Below are 13,514 nucleotides of genomic sequence, written 5' to 3'. Positions count from 1 at the left end.
AAAATACTGACGTTAACTTTCAGCCTGTAAGTCAAGGTGAACTACAGCTCTATTCATCTCCCAGTTCTTTAGGCCAATGTTCAGGACCTGGTGTGCAACATCGGTGACCTGACACAATCCCTAGCTTAGTTTTAGTGGTATATAGCCTTATGAACCATTTTTTCCAATGTCAATATGAAACTGCACTAACATATGGGCTCAGGTACTATCCTCCACACAGGCTCAAGTGCAGCTGAGAAAGATCTCAGGTTCTTTCCCAGGAGACTTCCCAAACGCTCATGAGCTTGATGCAACCATCTGGTGGGTTTTCACTCACAGAAATCCAGGACTATGTGTCTGCTTGAAAGCTTCAAACCACATTTATTGTAAATTCATGGGAAAAAAAAAAAAAAGAAACCACAGGCTGGTAAACTATTACATCTCAGTGTAAAGAACTTGTCCAGTGATGTGCAATCAGATATTGACAAGAATATCTAAATAAGCAACAGCTTCTCAATATAAATCTCATTAAATAAAAAAGAAAATTATTTCCATATTTACAGATTACAATGCAAATGGATCCTTAAAGCATTAATTTGTATTTAGCAGGTTTATTTCTTTGAAATAAAAGAGAAATGGCTTGAATCTAAGAGTGTACTTTGGAAGCAGCTTTCTAGACAGTCTGTCACCAACAGTGAAAGGACAAGCAGCCTCCCCCTCGACCACTGCTCTGCTTCTTTTGTCATCCAGGCTTTCACCGAAGGGCTTCTGGTACCTCGACCTATAAAACAGGGGTGAGAAGGGCATTCATTACATTTGTTGTACAGTCTAGATGGCAAAATTCCTGAAATTCCAGCCAGACATACACTGCCAAGAGCTCTGTACTACACATTATCTCCCATAACAAGACTGAGCCTGGGAAAGTACCCCACTTTCTCTTAAAATCACAGTCAGACAGAAATCACTGTGCTGAGAAAAGCCCAATCAGAGGCAAACCTCCTCCCAAGTGCTTTATTATACTTACGTTTCTGATTTTTTTTTTTTTTTTTTACTTAATGTGTGTACTAAAATTAACTGAGCTTGTGCTATAGTCAGGCCACAATCAGCTACTGAACTAGGATCTCTTACTTACCCGCCTTAATTGCTTTATGCTGCTTGCCCGAATTGCTTCCATAAGGTTGTCATGGAGAGACCTTTGTGGGGTGGATGGACGGGTGGAGGGTCGTGAACCTTCCTCTGATTTTCTGTCCGAGACTGATTTTAGAGAATCTTTAATTTCTTTCAATATGCTATTCTCATGTTTTCTGCTTTTTTTGCCTTTTTTCTTTTTCTGTCCATTATGTAAGGCTTTTTTTGAGCTTTCTTGCTGTTTGATGACTTCAGCTATATTCCTGGTTGGTGCCTTCTTCTGTGGAATAACTGGAGGAGGAGGAGGGGGAGGGGGAGGTGGGGGGCAAGGGGGTGGGGGAGGTGGGGGTGCAGGTGCTGAAGGCTGGCATTTCACTGGCAGTGCTTTCTTAGGGAGCTTTGGGGAAGACCATGGTGAGCTTTTAGGTGACACATAAGGTGAGGACCGAGGTGTCCCCTTCTGCAAAACTTTGGTCTTTGGACTGACGGCTCCATCACAACCTGACTCTTGTTGCCGCTGCTCCTGCATACGCTTTTGCCTCTGTTTATCCATATTTCTTGTCAGGATACTCGTCATGCTCATTCTTGGGCCAGCAAGGTCAAAGTGGTACCCCAGCTTTACCAGAGTGGTGTTCTCTTTCAACAGTTTGACTATGTCCATTTCCACCTGGCTGCCCATGATGTGCCTTTGATTGTGGAACCGCAGTTCTGTCAGAACCTTGTTATGCTGCAAAGCTCTCATGATGGCCAGCACGCCTTTGCCTGTGATAAAATTTGACTCAATATTCAGACTAGTTATATGCTGATTTACCTTTAACATACCAGCAATAGCTATTGCCACATTGTCATCAGCGTGGGTGTTAGCCAGGCTGAATGACTTAACCACTGTGTTGTCCCTCAGGGCTTGAGAAAATTGTATAAGCATCTGTGAAGTGATGTTTTCAATGTTGTTCAGATTGACCTCTGTGGTGTCAGGGTCATTGCTCCTAACTTTTTCCAAAGCATCTTCAATAACTGTTGGATTTCCACAAGGGTGGATGGCACTGCTTTTTAAGCTCTGATTATCGCTGTCTTTTCCATCATGGCCATTGAGGAAGTTTTCATTGTCCTTTGCACCATTACACTTTTTGTGTCTGATGTGGTCAGAATGCTTGCCGTAATCAGGTCTTTCACCAGCTGCAGCATTTTGCTCTTCCTCATTCTCATCATCACTCTCATCTTCATCTTCCTCATCTTCTTCTTCATCATCCTCTTCAGTATATGCCTCCTCAGTATATGCCTCCTCAGACACTTCACTATTGCTTTCTGTGAAACACTCTTCTTGAAGTTCTTCTGAATTGTCTTCCTCTTGCTCGGAATCCTGAACAGGAATGTAGGTGTGCACGTTAAACATGATTGAAGTAATGTAACTACTGTCTTTTGGCACAGGAACAATTATAAGAAACTATATAAGTTAATGTAGAAAGCTAAAAAGAAACAGATACAGTTAGGAGAACAGAAAATGTTTCACCTAACACCTTTTTAACATTATTTCTTTTACATTCTTTAGAAAATGCTTAGCATAAATTGCAACCACTTTACCAATGTCAGTGATTTCTGCCAAGAGAAAACTTGATACAAGGTATTACGACACAGACATATTTCATGTTTTCTATGTGTTGGCATATCCACAAGGGGATATAATTTGGATCCTTGACAGCAGAAACATAAGACAACAATTTCAGAATGGACAGGAGCAACAAGCTTCTTCATTTCATGAGGAGCAGGCATCTCAGGCTGCCTTGCATATGTTAGTATGCCTAGAAGATTAAAGGTTGCCATGCTTTAAAATACAAATAGTGTCTGCATGCATAATCTTGTATACCAGCATGCAAAACAATACAGAATTACAGAAGTCATGTCAAAAATACTCTGGATGCACTGCATGGGCTGTACGTACTAATGAACTACTTGTTAAGAAAGGATTCAGATGCATTCCCACAGGTAACATGTAACCACATGTCAATAACCCCTGAATTTCTTCATGTTTGTCAAGAGCTAAGCTGGTGCTCACTGCCAGCTGTTGCAGGTCAGCTGCCACACTGTAAACTGTTATAACTCACTGTCTACAGAGCAAACACATTGTTTTTCTGAAATACGAGGTTATTTTAGTATGTTTGGTGAGTACCTGGAAGGCAAATTCGGAACCATGCCCCAAAGTTCTGCTTGTTGCCTTCAGCAGTTACGGTGGCAAAAGAGAATTCTCTGCAGAGGAGCAGGAAGAGGTGTTCGCCCCAGGAAAGCCTCACTCTCCACATGGAGGACTCCAGTAGTGCGGTGGGGATCTATGGGGTGTGACTGAACCCAGAATCTACAACAAACCTTAAACCTCTTGCTCAAAAAGATCTTCCATGTCATGTTTTGTCTACTGGAAAAACTATAGGCATGTATTTTTCTTTACAACTGTAAATGTTTATAAAATTTTGGATGAATCGTAGTTGTTCTGTATGCACTACTTTAGCAACATTTGTGTTTTAATCTTTGTAAAACACTAGAGTGTATTTTCCAAAGTGAGTACACTCTACAGAGACACAGCAGTTCTGTTTTGGAATACAAAAGTGTTACTAACAGGACAGCCTATTTTTAGACAACCTGTGCAGTTTTAGGTTTGCTTAATTATCTGGCTCTGAAAATAGAGAATTGTTAAAATGCATGGTACTATTTCACAATCTTCAGCAGAATTCTGTGTTGGGACATATGCAAAAAAGATGCTAACTGTAATGTTTGCAGAACTGTGACAGGACATTGAGCTGTTTCTGCCTGATGTTCCTGAGCATTCAGTGCCTGGGGGGCTGACAGGGTCTGATTGCACTGGGCTGCACACAGAGGTCTTGCAGGATCCAGCCCCACTGCTTCTCCTGTAGAACAGGTGCAGCAAGGCCCTTATGCTGAGAGATACTGTGCTACCTATAGGCTTATTATGGGACTGACACTTATATCTGGAGCTTCTATATATGTGTAGGGCTTTAAGACCTGAAAATACCAGGTACCTAAAACCCTGTCTTCATGGCTTTGGTTTTATATCTCTAGGAATATATACTACAGATGAACAGAAGGAGGTGCCTTTAAATGCACTGTTGATACGTTTAATGATGCTAGATTAATAAAAAAACACTTTTTTTTTTTTTTTAGTGGCATTTCTGAGGTCAAAGGTGGAATTTCATTTCCTGTCACATACATTGTCTGGTGTCATAATAATCTACATGATAATTTTGAAATTTGATACAGAGATGTATTCTTACTGTGGGAGCACTGTGGTACAGGACTGCTGCAGGTAGCCTGCAGGGCTTCACCTTAGTTTGGGGGAGAAATTTGATGAAAAGTTAGGACTAAGAGAGTCAATGCAGAGGTAAATATTTCTGGAGGACAAGTTATTCACCCTAAAAGGCTATCTGCAAGTTGTTTGCCTTTTGGACCAGCTGATCTCTCACCACTAACTATAGAAGGAGCATGAATAACCATCTTAGATAAAGGTGTATAATTTCCAGACAGCTGAAAGCAAGAAGAAAATTGCTTTCAAGGAGCTTTCTTATTGCCTTCAGTGGACAGTTTTTGTGCCCTCTATATCAGCACATTAACCTTTTCTTATTTAAGGATGCATTTAGGGAGTTTTTTCTCAGATCAAAAAGTACAAAGTCTTTTGCCAGGACTTTGAGGTTTAGCCAGTACCCATCATTAATGCTATATATACATGGAAAAAGAAAAAAAAGAATGATCCTGCCATTATATAAGACACCAAACTAGACCTGTTCAGCAGGTTTTTTAGAACTGCCCAAGTTTCGAGTTCCAGGCTAAACTGGAAATAAACATTAATCTTGCCATTTACTCTCTAGGACTGACAAACAGGGAGTGAAGTCAATGTCTGCAAGCTGATACTAATGGTCTGATGACAGCTACTGGTCTGTGCACTTGCCTGCAAAGACCTTATACCACCATTCACAAGCAAGAGAAAACACTTACATATAAAAACACGCTGGATATTGCAGGGTAATTTAATCCATCTGACTTTCCTTTAGGAGGATATTTTATCTAATGTATAAACTGCAATTATTTCCTTGCAAACGAACCAAGCTCCTGAATCAAGGCTGTTATATGTTTTGATTCAGTTTTGCTGTCTTTGCCTTTGTTGTATTACTTTCTGCTTAAACATGGGAAAATGTGTCCCTATAAACAGAGTAAGAGCTTGGTACGAAGCAGTGACTAAAAATTCCCAAGTCCCCACTCTGCTTTGAAATTACACGGAGCCATCATGAAAATAGAAGTTGCTTTTTGATTTGGCTCAGTCTCACAAATACTTTTAGCGAGGATCAGGGTGCCAACATGGACATCAGCTGAGACTGAGAGTGCTCACTGCTTGCCAAGACTGAGCCCTTCACTCCTGCCCAGCTGTACCGTTCATTTGCAGTTCAGGAAATGGCCTTTATTAGTAACATTTTTATTTTGGGGGATGAGTTGCCTAACAAACACTATTAGTTGATTTTTTGGAAATGCAGTTAAATGGTTTGACTGATGACTCTATCCCAGGCCACTTTTCAAATAATGTACAGCTGCCCTCTGACAACAGTTGCCAGAAGACTCCTGAACCATGCCAAGGATCCTCAGCACGGACAAAGCAACACAAGCTGCTGACTGCAACGCAGCTTTCTTCCAACAAGCACAAAGCCTGGCATCCACTTACTCAACTTCTGACATAACATGTATTCAAAATTATCTTCCTGACATGCTTCTCAGCAGGCAATACTGGCTGTTTTTTAAGGAAAGGAAAAGGCATTTTGTGTAGCTATCTTAAAAAACCAAATGCTATCCAAAAGCCCACATCTCTACATATTAATAATTTCTAACATGCCCTCTGAATTTTTTCCTGTCTTGATCACTAGTGATAGTTTTTATGGCACTTTCTTTTCTTCTGAACTGAGCATTTAAGGTACCTCCAGAGAAAGCAAAAACTCCCTGAGCTAATACTCAGCGCTTTAGCAGGCACAGAGGTATGGCTAACAATGTTCTTAAAAACGCTACAAGAGACTGAAAGGGAATTAAATCACTCAGTGAGATCACCAATGAAGAATAAAACCAAATAGCATCTTACCTTCTCGCATGCACCCAACCTCTCTTTTTCTAGGAGTTTCTTGGTCTCCCTCTCCCAGTAGGCCATCAGCGCTTCCCTGCTGAAAGTCCCTGTCGGTGTTTTCTCAGTCAGGCTCTTCTGCCGTTGTCCCACGGGAAGGTTACGGTCTGGCTCTATGTCCTCTAGCTCCCGCTCCAGCTCCTTCAGCTCCTCTTCAGTGAGAGAAGCGAGGAGCTCATCTTCATCAATGTCTTCATATTTACTGAGCTCTCTTCTATACCCAAAGGTAGACATGATCCTGCTTGGTCAGGCTGGTACAGAGGTAAAGTGACCAGGCATTCAAGAAGGCTGCAGCAAGCAAGCTGTGTCTCGTGTGGTCAGCAACTGTTTCCCTGCATAGCCAGAGGCACCCTTTTAAGAGTAATCATCGGGGGCTTACGACAATGCATGAAGGGATGAAAGCATGCTCCGTTTTAAGCATCAGACGTCAGCTAGACATCTGAACAGCAAGAATGTCCCAACACTAATGTTTGCAGGTCCCTTAAAGAGGGGGATTATTGACACACTGGCCATGGCCATATTTAGAGCAGGCAGCTAGTGGGAGAATACCAGCCTTGCAGACGGGGGGGGGGCGGCACCAAATAAAACCCCGGGTGCACTTACACTGGCATTGTGTCCAAATTGCAGTAGGGAAAGAACAATGAAAATCCATTTAATCCTGAGCTGTCACAGGGGCTGGAAATAAAACACCCCTGTCATTGCTCAGTGGACTTCCTCTCACTTTCACAGTTTTCTACTGGAATGCTGTTATCCCGCCAAGGTGTTTGCAGGCACTTGGGATCGGTGGAAAGGCAACCAAGGGGAGGAGGTCAGCATGCCAGCACCTGTGGGGAGCACTGCTCCTGCAGTGTCACATGTTGCCTGGAACAAATCACACAATTGAATTTTTTATTAATTCCTTTATTTTTTCTAGGACTATCAGAGGGAGAATCAGCTTGACATGTCCATTTGGAGCACCTGTGAGATTTTTTTTTCACGTGGAGAATTGTGCTCTGCTGGGGAGAAAGGACAGAGTCACCCAGAGATTTAAGGGCAACAAGCCCTGGGTGGGCAGGGGAGCTGTGCCTTCATCACTTCTGACAGGCCGAGCAACTGAAGGCCTCTAGCGGCTATTAATGGCTGTTGCTCGCTGTCACTGACTGATGTGCAGCTGGAAAGTGCCCTTCAAATCTTTACTCTAAATGTATAGCTACATAACAGTTTCTGCTAATAGATGGTACACTATTCTAATATTATTTTTATAGAGAGGTATATTTCAGTAAGAAGAAATTTAAAAAAGAAAAATTAAACTTCGTACTGCTTATTGTTTGTTTGCTTTTCTGATGTGGTTGTTTTTTGTTTTTTTCTTTTTTCTATTAGCAGTGAATAATGGTGAACTAGCAACATTTTCTGAAACATGCAGGCCAGCAATATCTGATAACTTGTGTTGTGAGAGAGGGGGAGGGAGAGGAAGAGAGAAGGTTTTGGTACAGGGAAGTAGGAATGCATCCATAACAACATGTATCAACCTTCTTAAACGGTAACACACAGTGCACTTTAGACAGTCAAGCCAATATTTAATGGAAAGGTAAGTGAACATAATTTGAAGTGTTGTTTTTGTCTAACATCATCTCTTTTTGGTCGATATGGATTGAACACCTGAATCGACATATGTTGTTCAGCCAAACTGCACATTTCGTTTTATTATTATGCATACTGCTTTACTGACAGTAGAGAGAGGAGATTGAGCAAGATTTTCATAGAGATTTGATAAACAAATTATATTTTTCCTTTGATCATTTGTCTGTATGAACTGCATGTAGTTATGTTGATCAAGAAAAGGTATGGAAAGCTTATAACCCTAGTCTTTCCTAACCTACAAAATACATTAATAAAGCAAACATAAGACTATTGTACACCTTAAAATAAAATAAATATTTGCAGGTCATTTACATTGACAGAACCTTTGGATAAAATAAAAAGGAGGCAGATGCTTGGATTACGGAGCTAAGAGCGTTACCTTCACAGTATAAGGTACCATGATGGGTCAAGTGCACCAGACCAGTCAGTGGGTCCATAGGAGTTCTGCTCACTCCTTCAGCTGCACCTGCAGAATGAAGCCTGGGCCAAATTCTGAAAATTGTGAAAGAGCAGGAAAATAATAAGTACCTTTTTTCTTTTAACTTTGCATCATCAATGCGTTTTGGTAGAGCTGACATAGGTATTCATTTTATGTATGCAACTGCACTCCAAGCAATTTTATTTCTTCAGTATGTCTAGGACAATGGTTCACATTGTTATTGTTGGAGTTAGCCAGAGAAGCAGCACAACAAAGTTATGCTTCTTGAATGCATTTTTGCTGACAACATTTTGTTGCAAACATTTTTTTATGGAGTTAGGAAATTTGCACTGGACAGATTTTCTGTTGGAAGATGCTGATTGAAACTGAAATGCTTTTAGAAATATGCTATATCTTATTAGTACAATGTTGATATGTACAACACTGATATGTACAATATTAAAAGCAAAAATGTGCTGTTAAAAATTAAACCTATTCAAATATAGTGTTTCCCAGAAAAATCTGAGCTTGATGCTTTTCCTTTTTTGTCAGGTACAACAAAATTTGTAAGTCTTTCAATTTTTCTGAGCTGAGAGTCCATAATACAAAGTACAAAGATACAGATACCTGAATTGTCTATTCAAAGTTTTCTGTGTATAAACCAAATTTTTCAAACTCAAAGAAACTTCAAAAAACAACATGTATTATTCATTTCTACAATAATATTCCAAAGGAAGATTTAATAACATGAATATTACCTTCAAGGCTACTCCTTGCTGAGGCATGATACAGCATTGGGCCAGTGCTGATGTTTCCTACACAAAATGCCAAAGATGTGCATTCTAGCCATGAGATAATTTAAAGATGTTACTAAAGATGGACAAGGTACTTTCTTGTACATTTCTCCCCTAAATCAGGGGGAAAACTGGCAATTAAGTTAGGTTATGAGAGATTTTTGTCCTTTCTTGATCCTACATGACACTCATGGTAATTTAGGACCTATTCTTTACAGGGAAATGGTCAAAGGTGAAGACCCATGAACACTTTCTAGGACAATTTTAATAAAAGAAATAAGGCTGTAGCACATGGCAAATTACACACAGAGAAAAAAAATAAAAGATGCTAAACCTGTAAAGCTAAGTACTCACAGGTCAGAAAATGTGGGAATAGTATTCGTTGTTGCTTGCTGAAGAGCACTTAAAGACAGTCCTTAATTCCACAGTTCTGTAATCATATATTTTGATCCTAGACCCATGAGTATGCAGGATCTTTACTCTTATTCATTACATAGGAAACATCACACACATTTAATAGCCTTTCAGCATTTTATTTTGCCCTGTTCTTCAGCATAGTAAGGCTACCAATGGTTTTAATTGTCCAGTGGCCCGTTTCAGGGAACATGAAGATGTTAACACTTTTTTAAGGAAAAAGAATAGAGGTAACAGAAACCTTAAGACTCAAAGTACCCACTAATTTTGAATTTTGGGTTCCCTTTTTGGCAGTATTTGGCATTATGCAAGCATTTCAGCTGAAAGGGGTTTGGCTCCTGTGGGCATCAGCCATGGCTGAAGCTTCCCACCCCTACAACATTTCAGATCACAGGCTCTAACTTCGAGAGGAACTCAGAGCAACAACAGGAGTGATTGTATTTTCCTGTTATTAGCATTCTCACCGGAAACATTTTGTTCCTGTTTCATAGTCCCCTTTCTCAGGCACTATACATGTTCTGATTTCTGAAAAAAACAAGCAAAAACCTCAGCAGTCTGAGCAAACTGTTCTATCTCCCAGGCTGTGGAGATTCTCAGTCACACCATTATAAACAGTCTAGGAAGAGTCCATCATGTGCTAGTGAGGTGGCACAGTGAACTTCCTTCCATCACAGGAGGCAGTGAATAGAGCATGAACCACATGTAGTACAGGAGGCAGATTTATAACAGCTACACTGACTGTTGTTTAGGATGAATCCTCTAACAGGACATTAGGAAAAACTTATTCATGGAAGGGGTTGTCAAGTATTGGAACAGATGGTCCAGGGAAGTAGTTGAGTCACCATCCCTGGAAGGATTGAAAAGATGTGTAGATGTGGCACTTAGGAACACAGTTTAGTTATGGTCTTAGCAGTGTTAGGTTCTAACATTTGGACTTGGTGACCTAAAAGAGCTTTGTGATGATTTGATGAAGTGCTTTGACACATCCTAACAAAAAACCCAAACTCCTCCCTAATGCCCTGCTGAAATTCTGTATGAAGGGAATTAACCATTTCACCAATAGGCCATGAAAACTCATCACTCATTCAACAGAATTATTAAAAGGTTTGTTCACTTCAGAACCTGAGCTAATATGAGAGAAAGTGAGAACTGGAAGCATCCATTTTTATAGGAGGAGGATTCACTGTGTCATTGTAGATCTTGGCACCCAGGTTCCTGGCTTTCAGCGGCTAGATTTCAGACAAGACTTTAAATCTTTCCTAACCTGGTGATTTATTTTCTTGGTTTTAAAAGACGAAACCCTTCTAAGTGTCCTTTTTGCCTTTCCAAGAAATTAACTATTTCAATCAGCAGCCTAGGGAACTTTGTTCCACTTCTCACGTTTCTACATTTGGGGCACATTGGCAAAATTGCTGAAAGGACACAAGCAACATGTGGCAGGTGGTGCTCACCCCTCAGCAGGACAAAGCCCACAGTTAAATGCGTATTTCCACTAAGACGAGTGCAGGGAAAACTACAGGCAGGCAAAGAAAGGGCTGTACAACCTTGTCCTCAGGCACAGGACAGTGGCTATTTCAGTCCCAGCTCCCGAGGACAGCCTGTCAGACAGATGCATTGGCTCATACTGAGCTCAGTCCCACGCTGCAGGAACAGGGCCAATTGCCATAGAGCACATTAAAAACAATGCACCACAGCACGCTGGGCTTTCCCCATGTCTTCTGCTGCCTGTCTGCAGTGCTGCTGCTCCTGCCTCTCACCATCACTTTTGCAAGCCTCATTCCTCAACCAACTCCTTCCCTCCTGCCATCCACCCAAGCAGACCCTGAGGCCCCCACTGAGTTCTCTCTTCATGCCTTATTGCTGCTGTGCTGCCTTCTCCATCCCTGGCCCTGCAGGCCCCTCGTCTCCTGCATTGCCTGCAAGCCCCTCACTGTTCTCAGCCACTTCTCAGCCTGTTTGCTGACCTCTCCTTCCTACTCCTCCTTGCACGTCCTCTCTGTCCTGCCCTCGTGTTCCTCACTGCCTGCTGCTTTTCCCCTCTCACTATAGCAATATATGTATTTATTTATTTATTTATCTCTGTACGTGTCTCAGTTTTTGTATGTTGAGTGTACAGGCCCCGGGTGAATGAAGAATTCAAACCATCCTGGAGAGACACAGGGTCAAGCAGCCTGGCAAGTACACAGGGCCACGAGGCAGACTGATGGGACAAGCTGCAGCTCTTACCCTTGGGAGACTCACATAACTTGTGAAAATCGTGCGCACGGTACTGTGCCTGAAAAGGATGTGTCATCACCTACATTTAACAGTGGTATCAGCAGAGAAAATGGGATGAAGCATGGACTGAAGGCATTTGAAGGAACAATTTTTCAGCTGCTTTTCTCTATGCCAGATGATTCTGTTGTTCAGTCCATCTCTCCGGGTGGTGCTGTAAACAGGGAGTCACACAGAAGAAAAAGATCTTTTCTGTCAGCCATGCTGGGGGAACAAAAAATGGGGTAAGTGCAAAGATGACCCTCATTCAAAACCAGTCTTTGCTTGGGAATCAGATTCAGCATCCTCAATCAAAGATAGGTTTTTCCCACAGATTCCCTGCAACACACGCTAGGCTACCAGGAGGGCAGATTCCATGTCCAAGCTGTAGTTTAACAACTCAGACCATCACAAACAGTAATCAGCTTTCACTCAAAAACATGTGCATGTGGGCTGCCTTATTGCTCAGATCAGTTTTGAAAACAGCTTTCTCAACAGTTGCTGGGGACATAACTATACACCATATACCAACAAGCCACAGAGCAAGCACTAATCTAATGTATTTCGGTGGTGGGGGTGTTTGGGTTCCTTTACTTATCAAGACAGAAGAGGAAGAGTGAGTGAAGAAGTGAGTGGGCTCTGATAGTGCTACTGATGGGAAGACAGTAAGGATGCAGGCTGGCAGGGGAGTCAAGAGGTCGACCTGACTGCAGGGAAGGACTGGGGGGAAAAAATACATCTGAGTTCAACATTTCTGAACTAACAAATTTCTCAACCTTTAATTAAAAGAAAGAAAACTCACTGCTCACATTGCACAGGCACCTTCATGCATGGATCCTGGAGGTCTATTTTATTATACAGAGAGGATGCAGCTGGGTGCCAAAGGTGCAGCAGACTCGGGGTTTATTGCTCCTTTTGCATACCTGAATCACACTAAAATAAGGAAGCCAATAGGGAAAAATAAATCTTACTGAATAAATGTCATTCCCACTCCCAGTTTTCTTTCCGTCCTACACAGCTAATACTTTTTAATCATCTTGTGTCAGTACAATGTCATGTTCTGTAATAACAGTGTGAGATGAACCTGCTTATCTTTGACAGCACAAACTATGCCTGCCAGGGTTTTGCCCAAAGCAAGTGCTTCTTCATGTCTCTGCAGTCTGGCCATTTCCTCATTTCTGCCACACCAAAAAGATAAACTGCTTTGTGCGCAAGGAGGGTCTTAATGCTCTTGCTTTCACATAGCTGCTCTTATTCCTCAGGAAGAATCTCAGTCTGCTTTACAAACATTGCCAACAGATTTACAAACTATATATAGAAATTGTTTCACTTGCTACTGATGTACAGACATAGGGTGACCACAGCAGCTGTTTGGAATTACATCGCAATATTGCTCAACAGGTTTGGAAAGGAAGTAGAGGCCACTGTATTGCAAAGAAAGTAACAGAGGAACTGCTGTATGTACAAAAAAAAGTGGGATTTGGAAGGGCAATTTCAATAGGATGCAGTTAGCCTACTCTTTAAAAAATAAAGTATAATAAAAAGGTATAATCTACCAATGTAAGAACTATATTATTTGTGGTGGTATTTGCAAATACACTGTAATATGCATGTCCATATGAGGTAGTTATTAAATTATAAGCGGTTACAAAAACTGCATGTATTTCATCCTTTGTTAATACCTGAGTCCCAGACAGCTCTCTCATGTAACTTAGCCAAACCCATGGTTTGTCATTCAATTTAA

At 41.3% G+C, this 13,514-nt stretch overlaps 1 protein-coding gene across 1 annotated transcript; it reads right to left on the bottom strand.

Moving 5' to 3' along the window:
• Positions 1-335: 335 nt before the first annotated feature.
• Positions 336-6,880, bottom strand: LMOD2 (leiomodin 2). The gene is made up of 3 exons (XM_032107634.1): positions 6,233-6,880; positions 1,112-2,467; positions 336-760 (listed from the first exon to the last, which is right to left on the bottom strand). Exons 1-3 carry the CDS (start codon positions 6,503-6,505, stop codon positions 734-736), a joined length of 1,656 nt encoding a protein of 551 aa, XP_031963525.1. The 5' UTR covers positions 6,506-6,880; the 3' UTR covers positions 336-733.
• Between the last annotated feature and the right edge of the window lie 6,634 nt (positions 6,881-13,514).

The sequence above is a fragment of the Corvus moneduloides genome, chromosome 4, assembly GCF_009650955.1.
Source record: "Corvus moneduloides isolate bCorMon1 chromosome 4, bCorMon1.pri, whole genome shotgun sequence".
Lineage (NCBI taxonomy): Eukaryota > Metazoa > Chordata > Aves > Passeriformes > Corvidae > Corvus > Corvus moneduloides.
Note: the sequence above shows the minus strand (reverse complement) of the source record. Positions and strands in the feature narration are given on the sequence as shown.

Coding starts and splice junctions, on each gene's coding strand:
- LMOD2 (XM_032107634.1), bottom strand. CDS start 6,505: ATGTCTACCTTTGGGTATAGAAGAGAGCTCAGTAAATATGAAGACATT. Junction 2,468..6,232: donor GGTTGGGTGCATGCGAGAAG/GTAAGATGCTAT, acceptor ATTCCTGTTCAG/GATTCCGAGCAAGAGGAAGA. Junction 761..1,111: donor GCATAAAGCAATTAAGGCGG/GTAAGTAAGAGA, acceptor CCTGTTTTATAG/GTCGAGGTACCAGAAGCCCT.